At 40.6% G+C, this 24407-nt stretch overlaps 1 protein-coding gene and 1 long non-coding RNA gene across 2 annotated transcripts in view; one reads left to right on the plus strand and one right to left on the minus strand.

The window, feature by feature from the left end:
* The window catches only part of LOC138437552 (uncharacterized), a 93242-nt gene extending 74429 nt beyond the window's left edge, over window positions 1-18813 (plus strand). Inside the window, exons 4-5 of the long non-coding RNA XR_011256022.1 lie at window positions 5266-5428; window positions 17856-18813. This is a non-coding gene — a long non-coding RNA (uncharacterized lncRNA). The remainder of the gene's footprint in view (window positions 1-5265; window positions 5429-17855) is intronic.
* Window positions 14467-15396, minus strand: LOC138438249 (olfactory receptor 6C4-like). The gene has a single exon (XM_069586424.1). It carries the CDS (start codon window positions 15394-15396, stop codon window positions 14467-14469), a length of 930 nt encoding a protein of 309 aa, XP_069442525.1.
* Window positions 18814-24407: the final 5594 nt, after the last annotated feature.

Genomic DNA, 24407 nt, shown 5'->3' on the forward strand with positions numbered 1-24407 from the left:
GCAAGAGAGTTCCAGAAAAACATCTATTTCTGCTTTATTGACTAGGCCAAAGCCTTTGACTGTGTGGATCACAATCAACTGTGGAAAATTCTGAAAGAGATGGGAATACCAGACCACCTAACCTGCCTCTTGAGAAATCTGTATGCTGGTCAGGAAGCAACAGTTAGAACTGGAATTGGAGCAACAGACTGGTTCCAAATAGGAAAAGGAGTACGTCAAGGCTGTATATTGTCACCCTATTATTCCTACTCCCTCTCATTCTTTCCCATTTCCCTCCTACTCCATAAAAACAATATTTACTTATTTACTTATTTTGGCTCCACTGGGTGGCATGTGGGATGAACATGACCAGGGATCAAACCCAGGCCTCTTGCATTAGGAGTGCTCCCTGAATTGGGAGTGCAGAGTCTTAGCCACTGAGCTACCAGGGAAGTTCCCCTCCTTGCCTATCTTTTACTTATCCTTTTCTCTCTCCCTTCCTCTGCTCCCTCACCCCTAGAATGAGGTGTGTTGTCCAGGATGAAAACAAAGATGATCTGTCTTACACAGAAACAGAATGAAAAGTTAGAGCAGCTCTGAGCTCCACGCTCACCTTCAGAGACAGTCTTGGTACCTGTTATTAGGAAGAGAGGAAAAGAAAAATTCAAGTTATTATTTTCCCTTTTGAGGTTTGAGACAAGAGTAGACGTATGGTCAATTATCACTTTTTAAAAAAGGATTTAATATTGATCTTTTAATTTTTATTGAGAGTCCTTAAGACTTCTCCTGAGGATTGTTTCTAAGCAGAGTTCCCTGGGTGTTTCCCTTCAGTGTTTGACATTTTCTAAAACCAAACCAAACCAAACCAAACCACACAAAACCCCGCTAGAGGGAGTTATTTGCCTAAATTATTCCCCAGACAGAGATTCCATTGTTTGAGGACTGAAATCCTTTCAGGTTTCATAACCTGCGTGATGTGTAACATTTGGTAGAAAATCCCACTGGAAAGAGCCATTTAAACAGATTATCTCTAGAATATTGATTCTGTGCCTTGAGCATCTGGTTTCCTCTACATGAACATGTTAAACTTGTGTCCTGGGTCCTCAGTCCCTCTCCCCATCATCCCACAGAACTGGTGGGGGTCTCACACTGGAATAACCTTCACATTGTAAAACTTGGGAATGGAGGTGAAATGGATTTAGAAGTATCAATGCAGCATGTTAGCCTTGAAAATGCAGCTGCCAAGGTGGGAGCATACTGCATTCGTCTACTTTGGACCTGGCTCATTAGTTGTCTGTCTTTACTGGGTTTGGGGAATGGAATTAAGACTGAGTCAGATTTCCCTGGTGGTCCAGTGGTGGAGAATCCGCCTGCCAATGCAGGGGACAGGGGTTCAATCCCTGGTCCGGCAAGAACCCACATAGATCCCAGGCAACTAAACCCGTGCACCATAACTACTGAGCCCACACACCTAGAGCCCACAAGCTGCAACTATTGCACACCCTAGAGCTCGTGCTCTGCAACAAGAGAGGCCACTGAGTGCATCCCAACCAGAGAAATTCAGTGGGCAGTGACAGAGACCCAGTGTAGTCAAAAATATAAAAAGAAATTGATTCAGCCTGGGAAGTGGGTAAATCAGCACACCCTCCTCTTGCCTGACCATTTCCTGCAGCTTCTGAGAAATACATAGCCAGATAGGTAAGCTCTGGGTCTCTCTCCCGTAGGCCATCACCTTCATCAGAGAACTTTATTTTGGGTGATAAAGTCCCTGGAAAACAATGTCTCAGAAGTGCCCTTGATGAGAAGAACCCACATAGATCCCAGGCAACTAAACCCGTGCACCATAACTACTGAGCCATAACATACTGAGAGTATGGGGGAGTTGAGAATATGGGGGAGTTGAGAGTATGGGGGAGTTGAGAGTATGGGGTCCATCTAGTCAAGGCTATGGTTTTTCCTGTGGTCATGTATGGATGTGACAGTTGGACTGTGAAGAAGGCTGAGCACCTAAGAATTGATGCTTTTGAACTGTGGTGCTGGAGAAGACTCTTGAGAGTCCCTTGGACTGCAAGGAGATCCAACTAGTCCATTCTGAAGGAGATCAACCCTGGGATTTCTTTGGAAGGAATGATGCTAAAGCTGAAGCTCCAGTACTTTGCCCACCTCATGCGAAGAGTTGACTCATTGGAAAAGACTCTGGTGCTGGGAGGGATTGGGAGCAGGAGGAGAAGGGGACGACCGAGGATGAGATGGCTGGATGGCATCACAGACTCGATGGACGTGAGTCTGAGTGAAGTCTGGGAGTTGGTGATGGACAGGGAGGCCTGGCGTGCTGCGATTCATGGGGTCACAAAGAGTCAGACACGACTGAGCGACTGAACTGAACTGAACTGAACTGAGAGTATGGGGGAGTTGAGAAAGCTCCTGAGCTTTCTGGGAAATTAAAAAACCTCATTTTACAAAGAGAATGTGCTCAAGTTAGGCTCCATGGGATAAGACCTTCAAAATCTACCAACCTCCCTGTCTGAGTCTTATTTCAGGGGCCAGATTACCTGTGACGAGGACACTGAATGCCACAGAAGAAAAATAAAAAACTGTCTCAATATGCATCCTGTAGACAATCTATTTCTTGGTAACTATGGTCAGTGACCATAGGTGAGAACAGACCAGGTCCTCCTTCCTGACCTGATCATCCCAACTACAGTTCATATGGGCAATCACTCTCTGTCCCTCACTTCTTAATGGTAGATCCTGAACCAGGACACTGCATGTGTTTACCATATATGCTTACTTTTTGTTGATGAATTTTTGTTCAATAATAAACCACTTTAGTACTTAGTGGCTGAAAGCAGCCACATTTGTTTTATTCATGATTCTGTGGGTTGGGCATTTGGGCTGGGGTCATCTGGATGGTTCTCTGTTGGTCTTTGATGGGCTCATTCATGTATCTTCGACCACTGTCAGCTGGGCAGCTCTGTTTAATGGTGGCAGGGAGCATATGTGTATGTGTGTGTCTGTGTGTGTAAGTTTGTCTGCAAGGGTGATGGGGGCAAATTTCGCCTAGTTTAGTTCAGGCTTGTTCACATAGTGGTAGGTTTCAAGGACTTCTTGTTTCTGCAAGTTTCCTGGTGGCTCAGATGGTAAAGAATCTGCCTGTAATGAGGGAGACCTGGGTTCAATCTCTGGGTCAGGAAGATCCCCTGGAGAGGGGAATGGCTTACCCACCCCAGTATCCTTGCCTGCAGAATTCCACAGACACTGAGGTGGGCTACAAACCATGGGCTCGCAGAGTCGGACATGACTGAGCAACTAACAATGCAAACATAAAGTGTCGCTGTATGAAGCAAGCCACATGGCTAAACCCAATGTCAGTGTGGGAGGGCACGACCATGGTAGGTGGCTACAGGGAAGCAAAGAGTATATACTAATCACTTGCAGTCTCTGACAGTGGGTCATCTTTGACACATGAACTATGTGTTGAAATATAGAGGTAGAGTGAATCTGAGGGTGGTTGTGGAGGAAGAAGCAATTGGAGTGAGTGAGCCTCGACTCCTTATACACACCCTGGAAGGTGCCTTGCAGAGCTGCTACTTATTCTGGAGCCCAGTCATTTTTCTGACCAAGTCTTTTACCACTTGCTTCACTTGCTGGTTCCTGAGAGTATAGATGAAGGGGTTCAGGAGAGGGGCAATAACTGTATTGATCAGAGATACTCCTTTGTTGAGATCAACCCCTTTGCCTGGAGAAGGCTTTACGTACATGAAGAAGCAGGTGCCGTAGCACATGGTGACCACAATGATGTGGGAGGAACAGGTGGAGAAAGCCTTTTTCCTCTCCTGGACAGAGGGGATCCGGATAATTGTCCGGATAATCTGGACATAGGACATGGAGATCAGCACCAGTGTGCTGAGCAGTGCCACCAAGGCCAGGGTAAAATCCACCATCTCCAGCACCTCTGGCCCACTGCAGACCACCTCCATTAGAGGTGTATAGTCACAGAAGAAGTGGTTGATGTGGGTGTCACAGAATGGAAGCTGACTGGTGAAGACGAGAGGAATGATGATGAGGGAGAATCCTGCCAGCCAGCAGGTGAGGATGAGCCGTGTGCAGACTCCGCTGCTCATGAGGATGGGGTAGCGGAGCGGCCGGCAGATGGCGATGTACCGGTCATAGGCCATGGCTGTGAGGAGGAAGAACTCCGTGGCCCCCAGGAAGATGTGGAAAAAGTCCTGGGCGATGCAGCCAGCAAAGCTAATGGTCTTAGTTCCCGTGGCAATGTTGAGCAGCATCTTGGGCACGATGACAGTCTGGAACCAAATTTCTAAGCAGGACAGATTCCGGAGGAAGAAGTACATAGGGGTCTGCAGGCGGGTGTCCAGCAAGGTCAGGCTGATGATGGCCAGGTTTCCAGAGACAGTCACGAGGTAGGCAAGCAGCAGGAGCAGGAAAACTGCCACCTGAAGCTCTTTGGTGTCTGTCAGGCCTTGGAGGAAGAACTCAGTCACCAAGGTCTGATTGGCCATTGTAGATTTCATGTCCTTTCCAGAAACATGCAAGCCCGGGCCGATAGAGACATCAGACATTAGCAATCCAGGGCAGATAGAGACATCAGACGTTAGCAATCTTGGGCAGATAGAAGCATCAGATAGGCCTTTCAATGGATTGAGGGAAGTAGAGCAGAAGCTTCTAGAGGCCCTTCCCTAGTCAAAAATGTCACCTTCTTTAGAATCCTGAAAGAATTATTGGATGTCAGTGATTGTCCTCTCTCACTCCCATCTTCCCTCCCTCTTTTCTTTCATTTCTTCCTTTTATTTCTTCTGAGAAAGTCTATACAGAATCCTCTGCTAAGAACAGAAGAACTAAGATGCGTTTAATCCCACTGATCACAGCTTCCTCTGTCCATCACCTCATCTGACTACAAAACAACTTGCAGTGTGATGCAGCATCACTTCCTATTTTCACACCTCTTGCTAGTTCTTCTGGCTGACCCTATAGGTAGGGGGCCCATACAGGTGAGGGCATTCTGGGAAGCACAGTCCTCCATTTAATGAAGATGATATAATAGTGAAACTGTGTACAAGCCTCTGCGTCCTTGTCTTCTCAAGTAAAATGTTGACTCAAGAGTTAATGATTGGAAAACGAGAAGATGTAGAAACGAAGAGTAGCTATTGGTCTGGGGAACTGGTAACAATTTAGACAATAATTCTGCCACATAGCTGAATTTCCAAACTCACAGTTCCCTGAAAGATATAGATAAAGGTTTGACACACTTTCTTATTTTTACAGGAAGCAGACTCCCTCCAGGTGAAAACTGCTGACAACAAACACATAGACCCTAGACTGGTTGAAATTAGAAGACTGATAATACACAGAACTGCAACTTGATGCTGGCCAATCCCAGAACTGTCCATGAGCTGATCACACCCTACTCCTCACTACCCTCTCCAGGGTGAGTCACACAGTCTTGAGGGCAAAGCCTACTGGCAAAGCAATAAAAGCTACTCTTTCTACTTCACCCAAAACTCTATCTCCATGTTTCCATTTGGCATCAGTGAACAGAGGTTAAGTTTTGGTGAAATAATCATAGCATGTCCATGCAAGAAACTCATTAAGTAATCTTTTGTAAAGTGGGACTAGTAACAGGATATTTGTGATGATGAAATGACATAATGCTTGTAAAGATTTTAACGGTGATTGCCACATGGTGAATATTCAAAAAGCAATTATTATTATTATATTAATATATTAAATAGATAAGCAAATAAACAAAACAAGAATTCTCTGCTGTTCTCCCAGGCCTTTTTAGAATTGGCAAACACCTATTCATCCTTTAAGATCTAGCTTAAGACTTCTTATTTTAGAAAAGTTTTATTTATTTTTGCCCACACTGTGCTAAATGTTTATGTGGGATTCTAGTTCCTGAATCAAGGATGGAACCCATGTCCACCACAGTGGAACCTGAGTCCTAACCACTGGACCACTGGGGAAGTCCCTTTAAGACCTCTTATTTGAAGCCTTCCCTGTAAGCCCTAGGCTGAATTCACTGCTTCCTCCCGTTTCCCATAATTTATAGTCTGTGCCTGATATGGTGCTTCCCAAATAGCATGTGGTAAAGAATCCCCCGGCCAATGCAAGAGACACAGGAGATGTGGGTTTGATCCCTGGGTCAGGAAGATCCCCTGGAGGAGGAAATGGCAACCCACTCCAGTATTCTTGCCTGGAAAATCCCACGGACAGGGGAGCCTGGTAGGCTGAAGTCCATGGGGTTGCAAAGAGCTGAACACGACTTAGTGACTGAGCACTTGCCTGGTATATTTCCATAGGGTCTGTTATAAAGGATAGAGCCTGTTTTCCTTGCAAGACCACAAACACCTGAGCTCAGGGACCTTTTTGTTCATCTGTGTATCTCATCACTTACCTTCCCTTTTTACTCAGTATAGGTACGCACCTTCTCAGATCTGTATTGGCAAAAAAACCTCCTACTTCATCACATATGTAGCATGCAGTTTTGTAATACGAGGCCATTTTCACTTACATTGAATCTTTTTTAAAAATTGCTTGACATTGCATCTGGACATTAAAGATGGGGAATGTCTTCTTCGTTTTTCATCAGACCACTTTCTTCTCTCACCCAGGTTTATTGAGGTGCAATTGACAAACAAAATTGTAAGGTATTTAAACGGATTCCCTGATAGCTCAGTTGGGAATCTGCCTGCAATGTGGGAGACCTGGGTTTGATCCTTGGGTTGGGAAGATCCCCTGGAGAAGGGAATGGATACCCACTCCAGTATTCTGCCTTGAGAATGCCATGGACTGTATAGTCCATAGTGTCACAAAGAGTCAGACACGACTGAGAACTTTTCAGTTTCACTTTCTAAAGTGTCCAAGGTTATGATTTGATACATGTATGTTTCGTGAAAGGATTCCCCCTATCCAATTTATTAGCATACCCTCTATTTCACATATTAACACTTTTTTTCCTTTTGTGAGGATGTGTAAGTTCTATTCTCTTAAAATTTCAATTATATACTATAGCATTATCAACTATAGTCACCATGTTATACATTAAATACTCAGACCATATTCATCTTACAATTAAATCTCTTATCAGCTTATGCCTAACTCTTCTACCTTCCACAGGCAATCAACAATCTGTTTCTGTGAGTTGGACTTTTAATTTAGGTTCCTCAGAAGTATTTGTATAAGTATTCCCTATAGTATTTGTCTTTGTCTGGCTTATTTCACTTAGCATAATATCCTCCAAATCATCTATGTTACTGCAAATGGCAGAATATCCTTCTTTTTTGAGAATTAAATATGCATAAAATAACTTATATATGGACCACATTTTCTTTATCCGCTCATCTGTTGATGGACGCTTAGGTGCCTTGGCTATTGTTAATAATCCTGCTATGAACATAAGAGTGCAGGTATCTTTTAGAGTTAGTGATTTTGATTCCTTTGGCTACAAGCCCCTTAAGTGGGATTGCTGGATCATATGTTAGCTCTATTTTTAATTTATTGAGGAACCTCTATACTGTTTTTCATAGTGGCTGTACCAGTTACATTGCCAGTAACAGTGTACAGGGTTCTCTTTTCTCCACATCCTTGCCAACACTTGTTCTCTCTTGTCTTTTTGATAATGGACGTTCTGACAAATATAAGATGATCTCTCATTGAAGTTTTGATTAACATTTCTTTAAGGTTTAGTGCTGTTGGCATCTTTTCATGTACTTGTTGGCCATTTTTATATATTCTTTGGAAAAATGTCTGTTCAGGTGCTCAGACCCCTTTCTCACACTGATCTCTGGTGTTTGACATTGATAGGTATATCTATAGATTGCTGGGATGGTACTGACAAGAAATAAAATACTATGAGGGTTGTTGCACCCATTTTTTGATAAAGAAGGTAAACTCCACAGAAATTAACTATTCACCTACAGCCATGAGGAGAATCTAAAGACAATGTGGAAGCCACTTGAATGTTGCCTCTCCAGGATCAGATCTATGATGATCCAGGAGATTTCCCCCTGAAGAAATCTATGAAGTTCTGTTGAATTATTTTCTCTCACTCCTTTTAATTTGAGGTCAATGACTCAGGAACTCCATGATCTCTGTCACTGGTTTCTAAATGTGGGAAACATTCACATCATGGGGTGAACCAGAGGATTTACTGGGGTATGTGACAGAGATATGTCAGTCTTCTAGTTACACCTTATTTCTTGAAATCTAAGATACAATCAAGTGTTCCATACAGCATTGTTTTATGTGCCTTTAAGGAAGAAAAGATGATACCGACTAGACTATGACACTATGCTAAATTACTATTGATCATAAGACGTTTCTCAGTTTCAGAGATGCTAAAATGTGTGTTTTGAAGTTGATGAAGTATTTTATTTATTTTTAGCTCTTTAAAAATTTCTGTTTTTTAATTGCTATAAAGCATAATCTATATGCTTATATAGAAGTACATATAAATAGTTTTAAAATAAATTAATATACACATATATTGGGACTATATCCTCAACTTCATTTCAAAATATTTACAGACTAGATGTATGATTTAAAAAGTTTGGAGAATTATTGCCAAAGAGACCTGCTGCCTATCTGTTCCCCCCATTTCCTTGCTTCCACTCCCACCCAGGCAGTCTGTATTTGCAAATAGTTCTATTTTCTTTGGGGGAGGAGAAATATACTTTTGGCTTCCCTGGTGGCTCAGACAGTAAAAAATCCACCTGCAATACAGGAGACCTGGGTTTGAGCTCTGGGTTGGGAAGAAACCTTGGAGAAGGCAATGGCTAACTTATCCAGTATTCTTGCCTGGAGAATTCCTTGGACAGAGGAGCCTGGCAGACTACAGTCCATGGGGTTGCAAAGAATTGGACATGACTGAGCAGGCGGGCTGCAGTCCATGGGGTCGCTAAGAGTCAGACACGACTGAGTGACTTCACTTTCACTTTTCACTTTCATGCATTGGAGAAGGAAATGGCAACCCATTCCAGTGTTCTTGCCTGGAGAATCCCAGGGACAGAGGAGCCTAGTGGGCTGCCGTCTATGGGGTCACACAGAGTCAGACACGACTGAGGCAACTTAGCAGCAGCAGCAGCAGCAGCAGAGCAACTAACACACACACACACACACACACACACACACACACACACAACTATCCTTTAGCCTCATTAAAGAAAGATTTCTGAACCTGTTATTTTCTCAGAATGAGCCAAAAGGAGTTCCCAAGGGCAGTAGAGAATTTGCCCAGTGATTCAGAAGCCTTGGTCTTAGGTCATTTCTGGGGCCTGGCAAAGGAAGCTGTGATCTGCAACTCCCTCTTTGTCAGTACAATAACTTGTTATCTGGGAAGTGGCCTCAGGAACTCGCTGGTCCAGGGACAACACAAGCACCTCAGGTGATGATCCTTCAAAAAGAAAGCAGGAAGTGTACAAACCTGAATGTCCTATATTTCATGAAGAGTTCAGACTTGTAGCAAAATGTGGAGGCAACACTGTAGAAATAATCACAGGACTAAGTTTTCATAAAAATTTCTTTTCTTGACTCATCTTCATTTCTGCCTGGCCTTTTCCAACATATCTGCCCCTTCAGCTATAACAATTCTAAATCATAGCTATCCAAGGACAAATTTCTGTTGATTAGTCAACATCCAAACCATGTATCAGAAGGGTTAGAGAGAGTCTGTGATGTGGCTGGAAGCTTCCTCTTGTGCCACAGGACATGATTTCCCCACTGGAACCTAAGGTTCTGAAGTTTTAGGTCATGCAAGAGGGCTTCTGAACAGGTCCCACTCAATCAAAATGGGACATTTGCTTTATATACTCACTCTATTATTGTGGACCCAGAGGATCAATTATGGGAAACAACAAATGGTGCTCAGGGGAATCGGTGCTCAGAACTTACTAATGAGGTTTGGGTGTGGTTGTTTTGGCCACAGTTGTAAGCAGGACAATTTGTGAAAAATCCCCAGAGAAAAGGACATTTACCTAAAACTTCACCTAAAAGAATATGTACACCTGTCATTTGTTAACAATGTATCAGTAGTTGGTAACAAGTGTTGATAAATATTTTTGAGAACTGATGAGTATGTTGCAGAATTCCAAAGAATAGCAAGGAAAGATAAGAAAGCCTTCCTCAGCCATCAATGCAAAAAAATAGAGGAAAACAATAGAATGGGAAAGACTAGAGATCTCGTCAAGAAAATTAGAGATACCAAGGGAACATTTCATGCAGGGATGGGCTCAATAAAGGACAGAAATGGTAGGGACCTAACAGAAGCAGAAGATATTAAGAAGAGGTATCAGGAATAGATAGAAGACGTGTACAAAAAAGATCTTCATGACCAAGATAATCACGATGGTATGATCACTCACCTAGAGCTAGACATCCTGGAATGTGAAGTCAGGTGGGCCTTAGGAAGCATCGCTACGAACAAAGCTAGTAGAGGTGATGGAATTCCAGTTGAGCTATTTCAAATCCTGAAAGATGATGCTGTGAAAGTGCTGCACTCAATATGCCAGCAAATTTGGAAAACTCAGCAGTGGCCACAGGACTGGAAAAGGTCAGTTTTCATTCCAATCCCAAAGAAAGGCAATACCAAAGAATGCTCAAACTACCACACAGTTGCACTCATCTCACACATTAGTAAAGTAATGCTCAAAATTCTCCAAGCCAGACTTCAGCAAAATGTGAACTGTGAACTTCCAGATATTCAAGCTGGTTTTAGAAAAGGCAGAGGAACCAGAGATCAAATTGCCAACATTTGCTGGATCATCGAAAAAGCAGGGGAGTTCCAGAAAAACATCTATTTCTGCTTTATTGACTATGCCAAAGCCTTTGACTGTGTGGATCACAATAAACTGTGGAAAATTCTGAAAGGGATGGGAATACCAGACCACCTGACCTGCCTCTTGAGAAACCTGTATGCAGATAAGGAAGCAACAGTTAGAACTGGACATGGAACAACAGACTGGTTCCAAATAGGAAAAGGAGTATGTCAAGGCTGTATATTGTCACCCTGCTTATTTAACTTCTATGCAGAGTACATCATGAGAAACGCTGGGCTGGAAGAAGCACAAGCTGGAATCAAGATTGCTGGGAGAAATATCAATAACTTCAGATATGCAGATGACACAATATGCAGAAAGTGAAGAAGAACTAAAGAGCCTCTGATGAAAGTGAAAGAAGAGAGTGAAAAAGTTGGCTTAAAGTTCAACATTGAGACAGCTAAGATCACGGCATCCAGTCCCATCACTTCATGGCAAACAGATGGAGAAACAGTGGGAAGAGTGGCTGACTTTATTTTTCTGGGCTCCAGTGTCACTGCAGATGGTGATTGCAGCCATGAAATTAAAAGACACTTACTCCTTGGAAGGAAAGTTATGACCTGCCTAGACAGCATATTAAAAAGCAGAGACATTACTTGGCCAACAAAGGTCCATCTAGTTATGTATGGATGTGAGAGCATGATGGATTCAAATCAATGTATGGCAAAACCAATACAATTCTGTAAAGTAAAAGAAATAAATTAATTAAATTAAAAAAAAGCTGAGCAAGGAAGAATTGATGCTTTTGAACTGTGGTGTTGGAGAAGACTCTTGAGAGTCCCTTGGACTGCAAGGAGATCTGGCCAGTCCATCCTAAAGGAAATCAGTCCTGAGTGTTCATTGGTAGGACTGATGTTGAAGCTGAAACTCCAATACTTTAGCCACCTGATGCAAAGAGCTGACTCATTTGAAAAGACTCTGATGTTGGGAAAGATGGAGGGCAGGAGGAGAAGGGGACGACAGAGAATGAGATGGTTGGATGGCATTACTGACTCAATGGACATGGGTTTGGGTGGACTCCAGGAGTTGGTGATGGACAGGGAAGCCTGACACGCTGTGGTTCATGGGGTGGCAAAGAGTCAGACACGACTGAGCAACTGAACTGAGCTGAACTGATGAGTATGTTGGAAGGAACTGAAGACAACTTTGTCATTCTTACAGTCTTGGCCGGTCCATTCACAAGCATCTATAAATGTTGAGTTAGTTGATCAGTTTTTAAATCATTTTAAAATGTGTTATTTATTTATATTTGGCTGTGCTGGGTCTTTGGTCTGTGGTAGGTTTCCTCTGGTTGTGGTAGGTGGGGGCTACTCTTTAGCTGTAATATGCAGGCTTCTCTCTTTGTGGCTCCCTGGCTGTAAAGTGTGGGCTCAGTAACTGTGGCTCATGTACTTAGTTGCCCTGAAGTATGTGGGATCTTCCTGGACCAGGGTTAAACCCATGTTCCCTGCATTGGCAGGTGATGGTGGCTCTTAAACATTGGACCACCATGGAAGTTGTTAATTGGCTTTAAATCCTACTATAATACTAAAATATTTTATTCAGATGTGGCAGTTCAATATATCAGCAAATTTAGAAAACTCAGCAGTGGCCACAGGACTGGAAAAGGTGAGTTGTCGTTTCAATCACAAAGAAGGGCAATGCCAAAGAATGTTCAAACTACTGCACAACTGTGCTCATTTCACATGCTAGCAAGGTAATGCTCAAAATCCTTCAAGCTAGGCTTCAGCAGTACGTGAACTGAGAAGCTTCAAATGCACAAACTGGATTTAGAAAAGGTAGAGGAACCAGAGATCAAATTGCCAACATCTGATGGATCATAGAGAAAGCAAGGGATTTCTAGAAAAATATCTACATCTGCCTCATTGACTATGCTAAAGCCTTTGACTGTGTGGATCACAACAAACAGTGGAGAATTCTTAAAATATGGGACTACCAGACCGCCTTATCTGTCTCTTAAGAAACCTGTATGCAGGGCCAGAAGCAACAGTTAGGGCTGGACACGGAAAAACTGACTGGCTCAAAATTGTGAAATGTGTAAGTATGTCAATGCTGTATAGTATCACCCTGCTTATTTAACTTGTGCTTCCCTGGTGGCTCAGATGGTAAAGAATCTGCCTGTAATGTGGGAGACCTGGATTTGATCCCTGGGTTGGTAAGATTCCCTGGAGAAGGGAACAGATACCCATTCCAGTATTCTTGCCTGGAGAATTCCATGGACAGAGGAGGCTGGCAGTATGCAGTCCATGGGGTCCCAAAGAGCTGGACATGACTCTTCACTTTGTTTAGCTTATATGCAGAGTGAAGGTGAAAGTCGCTCAGTCATGTCCAACTCTTTGTGACCCCATGGATTATACAGTCCATGGAATTCTCCAGGCCAAATACTGGAGTGGGTAGCCTTTCCCTTCTCCAAGGGATTTTCCCAACCCAGGGATCAAACCCAGGTCTCCCGCATTGCAGGCAGATGCAGATTCTTTATCAGCTGAGCCACATGAAATCATGTGAAATGCCAGGCCGGTAAATCATAAACTGGAATCAAGATTGCTGGGAGAAGTATCAACAACTTTGGATATGCAGATGATACCACTCTAATGGCAGAAAGTGAAGAGGAGCTAAAGAGCTTCTTGATGAATGTGGAAAGAGGAGAGTAAAAAAGCTGGCTTCAAATTCAACATTCAAGAAACTAAGATCATGGCACCTGGTCCCATCACTTCATGGAAAATAGATGGGGAAAAAGTGGAAACAGTGATAGCTTCAAACTTGGGCTCCAAAATCACTGTGGATGGTGACTGCAGCCATGAAATTAAAAGACACTTGCTCCTTGAAAGAAAAGCCACGACCAACCTAGACAGTGTATTAAAAAGCAGAGACATTACTTTGTTGCCAGAGTCCATGTACTCAAAGTTATGGTTTTTCCAGTAGTCTTGTAAGAATGTGTGAGTTGGACCATGAAGAAGTCTGAGTGCTGAAGAATTGATGCTTTCAAACTGTGGTGCTGGACAAGGCTCTTGAGAATCCCTTGAACTGCAGGGAGGTCAAACCAGTCAATCTTAAAGGAAATCAACCCAAATATTTATTGGAAGACTGATGCTGAAGCTGAAGCTCCAATACTCTGGCCACCTGATGGGAAGAGCTGACTCACTGGAAAAGACCCTGACTGAAAGACAAAAGGAGAAGGCTGTGGTAGAGGATGAGATAGTTTACACAGCATCACTGAATCAGTGGACTTGAATTTGAGCAAACTCTGGGAGATAGTGGAGGACAGAGGAGCCTGGCATGCTGTAGTCCATAGGGTCACAAAGAGTTGGATATGACTTAGCAACTGAACAACAACTAAAATATTTTATTGAGATGTGGCAGTTCAGATGGGTACCCCTGCATGATGTGATTGTGGTGTGTTATTAATACAGAATCAGAAACCTCAGAGTCTAGTTCCAGTTCGAGTCTCAGTTGTGGCATGTGAGAAGTAGTTCCCTGACCAGAAATTGAACCCAAGCCCCCTGCTTTGGGAGTGTGGAGTCTTAGCGATGGACCACCAGGGAAGTCCCCTGAGATACTGCTTTAATAAGAAGAGGGTTGAAGAAGTTATCCTTGAGAAGAACTTCATAAATATTATTCAGATTGTGTTTTAAGTTTGAGGTCTTTACATTCACTAAAGACTCACAATCTTTCTGGCCACATTTTTGAAGGCTTGTTTTACTTGTTCATTCCTCAGAGTATAAATGAATGGGTTCAATAAAGGGGCAATTGAGGTATTGAGCACAGCGACTCCCTTATTGAAGGCAACTCCTTCTTTTGCTGAGGGTTTTATGTACATGAAGATGCAGCTGCCATAAGAGAGGGTGATGACAATCATGTGGGATGAGCATGTGGAAAAGGCTTTCTTCCTTTGCTGAGCTGAGGGGATCTTTAGAACAGTCTGGATGATGTTTGTGTAGGAGAGAATCACCAGCATCAGGGTGAGCACCAACGTCACAACTGCTAAGATGAAGTCAACCAGCTCCAGGAGTCTTGTGTCTGAGCAAGATATTTCTATGAGGGGTCCATAGTCACAAAAATAATGATTCAGCTTGTTGGAGGCACAGAAGTCCAGTTGACTGGTCATGATGATTGGGGATAGGATGATGAGAAATCCAGCCAGCCAAGAGCAGAGGACTAGCTGGATGCAGACTCTGCTGTTCATGAGGGTCATGTAATGCAGGGGTTTGCATATGGCCACATAGCGGTCATAGGACATGGCAGCCAGAAGGTAAAACTCTGTGGCCCCAAAGAATATCACAAAGAAATACTGAGTGAGGCAGCCAGCAAAGCTGATGCTCTTGTTCCCAGTTGATATGCTGAACAGTAGCCTAGGAGTAAAAGTGGTTGTAAAGGAAATTTCTAAGAAGGAGAAGTTCCAGAGGAAGAAATACATGGGCGTGTGGAGGTGGGAGTCCAGTAGTGTGAGGGTGATGATCGTCAGGTTTCCAATAATGCTGAATACATAGGTGAGGAAGAGAAGTATGAAGATTACAGATTGAAGCTCTGGGATGTCTGTTAGTCCCAGCAGAATGAATTCTGTTATATAGGTTTGGTTTTTCATTGCTACCCTTTGCTGCCTACAAAGGAAAGAAACAGTGGTGAGAATGGAAGAGGAGCTCAAAAACCTTTGGGAGAGCCTAAGCTTTTCTTGTTGAATTGGTTCAAATGCCTTTTTTTTTTTTCTGTCATTTTGATTTAAATGAGTTTTTCTATTGGACAGAAGTTGACTATTCACAAGAATTCCTTTTAAAAAAAATCAATTTATTGGTTTTTGTTTTGTTTTGTTTTACTTTGCTATTGAGTTGTGTGAGTTCCTTATGATTTATTAACCCTTTATCAGATGCATGGTTTCCAAATATTATCTACCATTCTGGTTGGTTGCCTTTCATTTCATTCATGTTTCTTGAATGAAAGCTGGGGATAAGCTTTCAATTTTAATTAATTTATTCACTGATTAATTAATTGTAGTTCCCTAATGAAGGATGGAACCCTTGCCCCCTGCAGTAGAAGTGCAGAGTCTTGACCACTGGACTGCCAGGGAAGTCCCGAGGATTATTTTCTTAAATTTCCATGTATGAGGGTTTTCTCCATGATCCTTTTCAACTTTTCATGTACTTCCCTAGCCTACCTTCTAAACCAATGCCTAAGCTATCATTTTCTATATTTACTATTTTTATTTTCATTTTCAATGTTAACTTTACTTCTGATCTTTCTTTATTTCTGCTAATTTGGCAGTGAAATTTCACATCCATAACTCTCTTGGTCTCAATGTGAGAAGAAATGCTAACTCGTTAGCTATAGTTGAGGAGTCTTTAGAATAGAATCAGCAATGCCATTATAACTATGGTAACCAAAGATGCCCCAACTTTTCTTTGACGTTATAAATTTGTGGACCATTGTAACTGATGTCACCAGTCTCACAATCTTTGCTGCTGGTGTCAGCTTTCCCTCAGGTCCCAGTTATCCTGTCTTAGGTGGTTTTAGCAGAGGAACAGATGGTATCTCTCCAATCAGATACCTGCTATCATTTTCTTCCATATCCATGTTTATTAATAAACATGTAATTTTACTCTGGCTAGAAAAACATAACTGAAACCAAAAGTTGTGAACCTTATTGAGAAATTTGATTTTTTTCTTCTAGTATCTTTTAAATTTCTGCCTTTAACTAGTGGTTTCTCCCTGATTTTTCCTCCTTTCTTCAGATGCTAATGATGTATCTCTCACTTTGGCACTTCTTTCTCCCAAACACACATACATGTGGTTAGCCTGCTTTAGTTTCCACATCAGTGAAATGGTACTGTCTTACGCCTGTCTCATGCTACCCCTCAAGTGGATATTTGTAGGCCTGAATTCTTATTTCATTTTCATCTCCATATCATTAGCTTTGGCATATTTCTTTTAGATATTCTCCCCTCTAACTAAACTTAATATGTTAAAATTATATCAGCATATTTCTACCTTGTGATTAAAACTTCTTTAAATTTCCAAGCTCTTTGATAGATTTTTTTTTGTTTGGTGTTTTAAGATATTTACTTTTGAAATAAATGTTGGTTCTCTTGCCTTTCCTCTGCTCTTAAAGAACTTACATTCAGTTTTTGGAGAGATGTAATGTACACATGAGATAGATAATGGTTGGGACTTCTCTGGTGGTCCAGGGGTTAAGCATCCACCTACCAGTGTGAGGGACATGGGTTTGATACCTGATCCAGGAGGATTCCACACGCCGTAGGGTGACTAGGCCTGTAGGCTGCAACTATTGAGCCTGCGTGCCCTAGAGCCTGTGCTCTGCAACAAGAGAAGTCATTACAATGAGAAGCCTGTACACTGCAACTAGAGAGTAGCCTCTGCTTGCTGAAACTAGAGAAAGCCCATGCATAGCAATGAAGCCCCAACGCAGCCAAAAACAAAAATAAATTAAAAAACAGAAAATGGTTAATGACTGAATAGAATGCATTAATTACTATCTTAAAAATATTATTTTATACAAAGTGGCAGTTTTATAACTTCATTTTTTCTGTTAGAAGTCAATTGAGAAAACTGTGTTTATAGACCACTGTTGTTTAGTAGCTAAGTCATGTCCGACTCTTTGTAACCCCGTGGACTGTAGCCTGCCAGGCTCCTCTGTCCATGGGATTTCCCAGCAAGGATACTGGAATGGGTTAGCCACTCATATTCAAAAGGAAAATTATAGTCCTTGCATTGACCCTGGCAATATATGGCTCAAGCAAATAGTTTCTCTCTTTCTGTAGCCATAAGGCTATAGAAGTTATAGGCCTCTGTGAGAGCTGGCCTCTTCCTTCACTTCCAGCAGATCTCCTGTGCAAATGGGTAGGAAAGTCAGTGAGTTAAGTCCAGTTGCTAAGTACATTATCTGAGTAAGATAATCTGTGCAAAGTGTAATTAGCATTTGTGAGATGTTTTATGGAATTTTAAAAAATTGTGGTAAAAAACACGAGATAAAATTTACCATCTTAACCTTTTTTTTTCTTTTCTAAAAATACATTTATTTTTTAATTGCAGGATAATTGCTTTACAGAATTTTGTTGATTTCTGCCAAACATCAACACGAATCAGCCAAAGTGTGGAGTTCGATGTTAAGCATATCCACATTGTTGTGCAACAGATCTCCAGAACTTTTCCATCTTGTAAAGCTGAAGTGCTATGCCTGTTGAACAATTCTCCATACTCCTGGTCAACTGCTGCTCCTGGCAGCCACCATTCTACTTTCTGTTTTTATGATTTTGACTACTTTAGACATCTCATATAAGTGGAATCATACACTGTGTATGTATGTATGTGTTTTTGTGACTGGTTTATTTCACTTAGTGTAATGTTCTCAAGGTTAATAATCCACGTGACAGGATTTCCTTCCTTTTAAAGATCGAATAATATTCCACTGTATGTAAATGTCATATTTTATCTACCCATTCATCTGCTGATTGGTTGTTTCCATTTCTTGATTATTGTGAATAAAGCTGCTATAATCATGGGTATCCAAATATATCTTCAAGATTCTACTTTCATTTCTTCTGGATATATATCCAGAAGCATATTTTGCTGGATCATATTATAATTCTATTTTTAGTTTTGTTAGAAATAGCCATACTGCTTTCCATGCGGGCCACATTCTGTGTGGAAATTTTATATCAAAATGAATATCTGAATGTCTGTGGCACAGGATAAATACAGAGAGCTGTCTGATTCTAAGATAAGAATTAACGTAAATGATGCATTCTATTTGGGGCATTATCCATTCTCTGTTTTATGGGTATATGTCACTTTTCCAAAAACAGATTTTAAGTTCCTTAATAGCAGAGGAAGAGCAGGAGAACCAACACTTATTGAATGATTGTAGTGTTGGTATTAAAGTAGGCTCTTTCATAAATAATATTCTTTTTTGGTATTCTTTTACCCCCCAATAACACTGGCAAAAGCACACAGCATAATAAATACATAATTGTTCAATAAGTGAAAAAAATAGTTCCTTTTGTCTCTACTCCTTATTTTGCTCTTCATTTAGCCTTTTATCTTTGGCAGTTTGCTATATAAACTGTACATTTTTCCTAGCTTTTTTAAATCTAAGAACAAATAGGAGCATTTAAGAGTCAGTCTAAGGTAAAGTCTCTTGAGCCTATAAATTTACTTTACTGTTTCCTGTCTCTTTTTCACTGATGAAAGTCAAGGAGTCATGTGTGTTATCTGGTCTTTCCTCTAAGAGCTGAGAGCCCAACCTTTATCAGCAAGGTTGTATTTTGAAATTTTCCTTGTTCACATTTGGTGTTTTTCTACCACCAAATAATAAGAGTCTATATTTCCCTTATTTGTTATTGTGGGTGAGGGGAATACAATAATTTTAAAATGTATATAAGGACTTCTCAGGTGACACAGTGGTAAAGAATCCACCTGCCAATGCAGGAGACACAAAGGCACTCTGTTTCAATCCCTGGGTCGGGAAGATCCCCTGGAGTAGAAAATGGCAACCCACTCCAGTATTCTTGTCTGGGAGATACCATGGACAGAGAAGCCTGGGGGGCTACAGTCCATGGGGTCACAGAGTCAGACCGGACTTAGCAACTAAACAACAACAATAAATGTATATAAAGTCCGTTTGACTCTCTCTCTTGCTTAGTTTTCACAATACTGAGTTGTCAGCGATGGAAAGGCAAATCTCAGACACCAAATAACTTCAGGAGGGGCTTTCAGGAACTACTTAAAATTCTTACCATCGACACTTGGTGGTGGTGGTTTAGTCACTAAGTCATGTCTGACTCTTGCGACCCTGCGTACTGTAACTCACCAGGCTCCTCTGACCACTGACACTAAGGGAGTGGTGTTCCTGTGCACCCAGACTCTTCCATCCTAGGTCCTCTAAGCCTCCTAGATGGGCTGAGTCACTTCGCTTGGGATACAGGTATAGCTTTAACACAGAACCAGGAAAGGGACTACCAGATTATTTGGTCATAATATACTTTTACAAAAGCTCAGCATTTGTCCTAAGAAAGAACCTTCAAATTTCTAGAATCCTTTAGGCATCTTCCTGTTCTGATCTTTTAAGATCCTTAAAACAGAGAAATCCTAACCCCACCTCCCTATATCCCTGGCCTCTCTGGATCACCGGGGAGCCATCTCTGCCATTGTCCTTAAGAATATCCTAATCACAAGGATGTATGGAACATGGCCACATCATCCAGTGCCTGAACGTCCAGGCTCTTGAACTTCCTGGTCATTAATTTCTGGTCTTTGGTGAACAACTGTGTGTTATCATTCAAACCTTTATATTCATATTCCACACAAATTCTATAATAATTCCGCTTCAATAATTTTACAAAGCTATTCATTACAACCTTGTCTGTAAACATAAAAACTTGGAAACAATGAAAATTTCCATCAATAGGAAAGTGACTAAGTAATTTTGGTGCCTCAAAACTATAAAATGCATTAAATAAATAAAATAAATGGCAAAGATTTATGTGAACTCACTTGGAAGGACATATTTGGTATATTGTTATATGAATAAAGGAAGCTGTTGAATAACTGTGTATAAATTATCCCATTTGGTCTAAAAAATATATATCTTATGCTCTAAAATTATATTTTTATGTGCATGGTCTTATAGATCTGGAAAAATTGCTATCAGTATTATTTTTATGGAGTTAGATGAAGAAGTGGGGACATAAGGGGAGCTGAGTCCTTTTACTTTATACTTACCTACATTATATGAATGCAACAAAGCAAGCATAAGTTGCTTTTTAATTAAAAAAATCATAGTAATATTATTTTATGCTCTATAGTCATGAACAAGGAACACTGATATAAGCTGAGAATATACTTACACTTGACTTTCAGGGTGGTCCTGTAGGATTTTACCCATACATGTCCATGCGATGAATCACAATTTAGAAGTCAGATGTAGAGGAAAGGTAGAATAAAATTGAACTTGTTTCACTTCCCACAACTACTTATTAACCTAATTATTCACAAAAATTCACAAACCTATGAAACTTTCTTAGGAAAAATGCTACTTCTTTTCTATCTATCAGTTTAGCTGTCATTCACTACTTTTTATTTCTGCATTAATTTAAAATGCACCCTGGCCAGTAAGTAATCCTTTGAGATATGATTTATTTAAGTTAAACACATTTATCATAGTGAGTGATAGTAGAAAACACCCTCCCTTCAGAGTCTGATTTCCTCTGTTCTGACCCTTCTGAGCCTGAATATGTGCTGTCTCTGACTTTATACTAGATAGAAGAATATTTTACATGTTCTATTCAGGGGAGGCCTCAGAACAATCAGTTGAGGAAAGAAAAGATCCCAGGAGGCCCACATTCAGAGCATGCTAATGAACCCTGTTCATTGAGAACTCTGGAACTGAACTTTTAATAAGGGATTGGGGACGAAGCCCAGAGAGACTGAGGAATTTGTTTTTTGAGCCATTTACCATATGCTGGGTATAATTCTAAACACGTCTTCATTATGTTATGTATAATGCTAGAGAATGTACCTTAATAACTTGCTTAATGTTCATAACACCATGTCATATATCTCCCGAGGAACAAAACAGTAGCAGAGCATCAGCCTTCTGTTGCTGTGGTGAGCCTACCTTGGTCAAGTAACATGAATCCTGTGGGGGGCTTAGCGTTTTCCCCATTAGTTTCTTTCCCTTCCCTTCAGTCTTCTGTGTCCTGAAAACTATTCTCAGAAGGAAGACTGGAGGCCCTGTGTCCTTCTCTTTCTTCTATAGGGCTTGAAAACCCCTCCTCCACGTATTTACTGACTCGATTTTTAAACCTTTACACAGATATGATAATTGTCATGTGGCTCCCCAAGGGCTTAAAATTCAAATTTCCTTTAGAAAAGGATTTTCAGATTGGATTGGTCAAAGGAATAAGACCAATAATTTGCTTTGGCCAAAATCTGTTATATAATGTTAATTTTCCACTTGTGCTTAGTGTGAGGAATGTTTCTAACTGGGGTTGCTTCTTGACAGTTGAGAGTTACCTTAGCTACTTGTGGGAGCAACTTCTCCCCCTGTTCCCAGTCTGGCTTTTGATGGAGAGAAGGAATGGATGAGTGTGGCATATACGTATTTCTGAGAATGCTAATGAGATACAGCATTACAGCAGGTAGAGCTCTTTAGGAAAGACAAACATAGGCCTCAGAGAATATCAGAGGGCAATAACCATAACAGTAGGTATATAAGGAAAAGGCAAGAGAGATGGAGTAGCAGAACCTTAACATTAAGATTTGCAGAAGGGATTAATGCAATCTAGCCTAGAACTTCAAGGGAAAGGATATTTATTTGTGGATCATCCTGATGTTGCAGACTAGACAAAGAGATAATTTTACAATAGATATGATAGACTTTATTTTTCTCCAGTCTGTACCTTCTTTTGAGAGAACTTGGCTGGAGGAGAATGACCTAGGTATAGACATGAGCTAATTATGTCCTCCTTTTAGGAATTTGCAGTTAGGTATAGAAACTATGTTGATAAATGATGGGTGATCAAGCTAGAAGGTAATACATTCAATAAATAAATAAATATTACTTCTTAAAAATTTTTTTATTAAAAAAATTTTTTTTGGCATACAGTTAATTTACAATGCTGTATTAGTTTCAGGTGTACAGCAAAGTGAATCAGTTACACATATACATATATTCACTCTTTTTTTGATTCTTTTCCCATATAGGCCATTACAGAGTATTGAATAGAATTCCCTTGGCTATATAGTAAGTCCTTATTAGTTATCTATTTAATATGTAATATATATATTTAATATATAATATAGTATATTATATATATTTAATTTATAATATAGTAGTGTGTGTATATCAATCCTTTCTCTATGTTTATAAGAGACATTATGGGATAACATTATGGTAAATAAAACACATAATGTGGATGGATGAAAATGTTGAACTAGGAAAAGAAATTCATATCCTGAATGAAATTTTATTCTAGTGAAGACAACTGCTGCTCCCCACTGTAATAGAATAGATCTTGTACAATTAACTGACTAGCGAGTGGTTGATGGCATATGGTGCCATGCCACAGGAGTTTAGATGCAGCACAGACGACAGTGGTCAGATCAGTCTTGGTGAGGAAAGACTTATGCATAACTCACAGTGTGTGAAGTAATTAGCCTCCAATTAAAATAACTAAATTAATTAAAAAAAGAAGGAAAAAAAAGTCATGTTTATTTAAAGTAGAATTTACATTCAGTAAAACTCCAAAACTTGACAAATGCAGTCACCATCATAGTCAAAGTGTAGGGCAGTTCTTCAATCACTCCACCTCCAAACCCTGTGCAATAAACTCTTCCTCAATTCTTAAGAATCCACTGATCTGTTTTCTATCAAGGGGGTCAAATTTAGTCATCAAATGGTCTAGTATAGAAAAAATTTCAAGCAGAAAACCCCAATTTTTTAACAGCATACTTTGAAACATACATTTAGAATATTCTTTTGAATATTCTTTTAGAATGAGATTTGAAAATAACTTTTGTCAATTAAAGCAGCTGACAAGTTGTCTTAAGATAGTTGTAGAAAAGCTAGTCTAGTTACTGGGGCTGGGGCTGGTTGACAGAAAACCCATTTTAAATAATGGAATCGAATTCTTTCTTTTCCCAAACTTTAATTTTTAAATTTTGTATTGGGTATAGCTGATTGGAATGGAATTCTATAGGAGTTCTCTAAAAGCAGATATATGTGCTTTTTTGTTTGTTTGTTTGTTTTCTTTTTTAGCTATACCATGTGGCTTGCACGATCTTCGTTCCCCAAACAGGGATTGAACCCTGGGCTATGGCAGTGAGATTGTTAAGCCCTAACCTCTGGACCATCATGGAATTCCTGAGATATCTGTTCTTACAGATATCAGTATTTGGTCCTTTTTGAAAGTTCACACCTGCTACCCCATGAAAGGCACAAAGAAAGCAAAACCTCTATTTTGTATATATCAATTGTTACATGTTCAAATACACCTTATTTTCATGAAAAGTTGCTTTCAAGCACCACAATTCTGTCTTTCAAACATCAGCTCTGAAGTTTCTTCAGCATCTTGAACTGAGTTGAGTTGCACTCTGTGGATGAAAAGTTGATCCCTCTTAAAGAGGATAATAGAAGATCCATGTTCTTCAGAAGAGATATGGATGTGGAAAGGAGAAGCTTCTTAAGAGAGGTCAGGAGCCATAGGTGGGATAATATAGGCTTTTGCAAGCTTTCAACTTCCTAAAGAGATTCACCTCCTAAAGGCTTCTAGTGAAAGCTTGTTGAAAGCTTGGAGAAAGCCGAAATCCAAGGCTACTTAAAATACTTAGAAACACTTAGAAGAGTGGACTTTAGTTAGAGCGGGTTGAGGTTGTACTATCCAGAAGTTCAGCAGTTGGACTCTGGCACCAGACGTATTTAGTATTTAATTCTAATGCAGGCACTCAGCTGTGTGACCCTGCACAACTTATTTCACCTCTTTGATCTTCCATTCCCTCATTTGTAAAACAGAGAGGAATTTCCAGGCAGATCTAAGTCATTCATATGAGGCATGCCTTGCTAATTCATTGCTCTCAGTATATAAA

The sequence above is a fragment of the Ovis canadensis genome, chromosome 3, assembly GCF_042477335.2.
Source record: "Ovis canadensis isolate MfBH-ARS-UI-01 breed Bighorn chromosome 3, ARS-UI_OviCan_v2, whole genome shotgun sequence".
Lineage (NCBI taxonomy): Eukaryota > Metazoa > Chordata > Mammalia > Artiodactyla > Bovidae > Ovis > Ovis canadensis.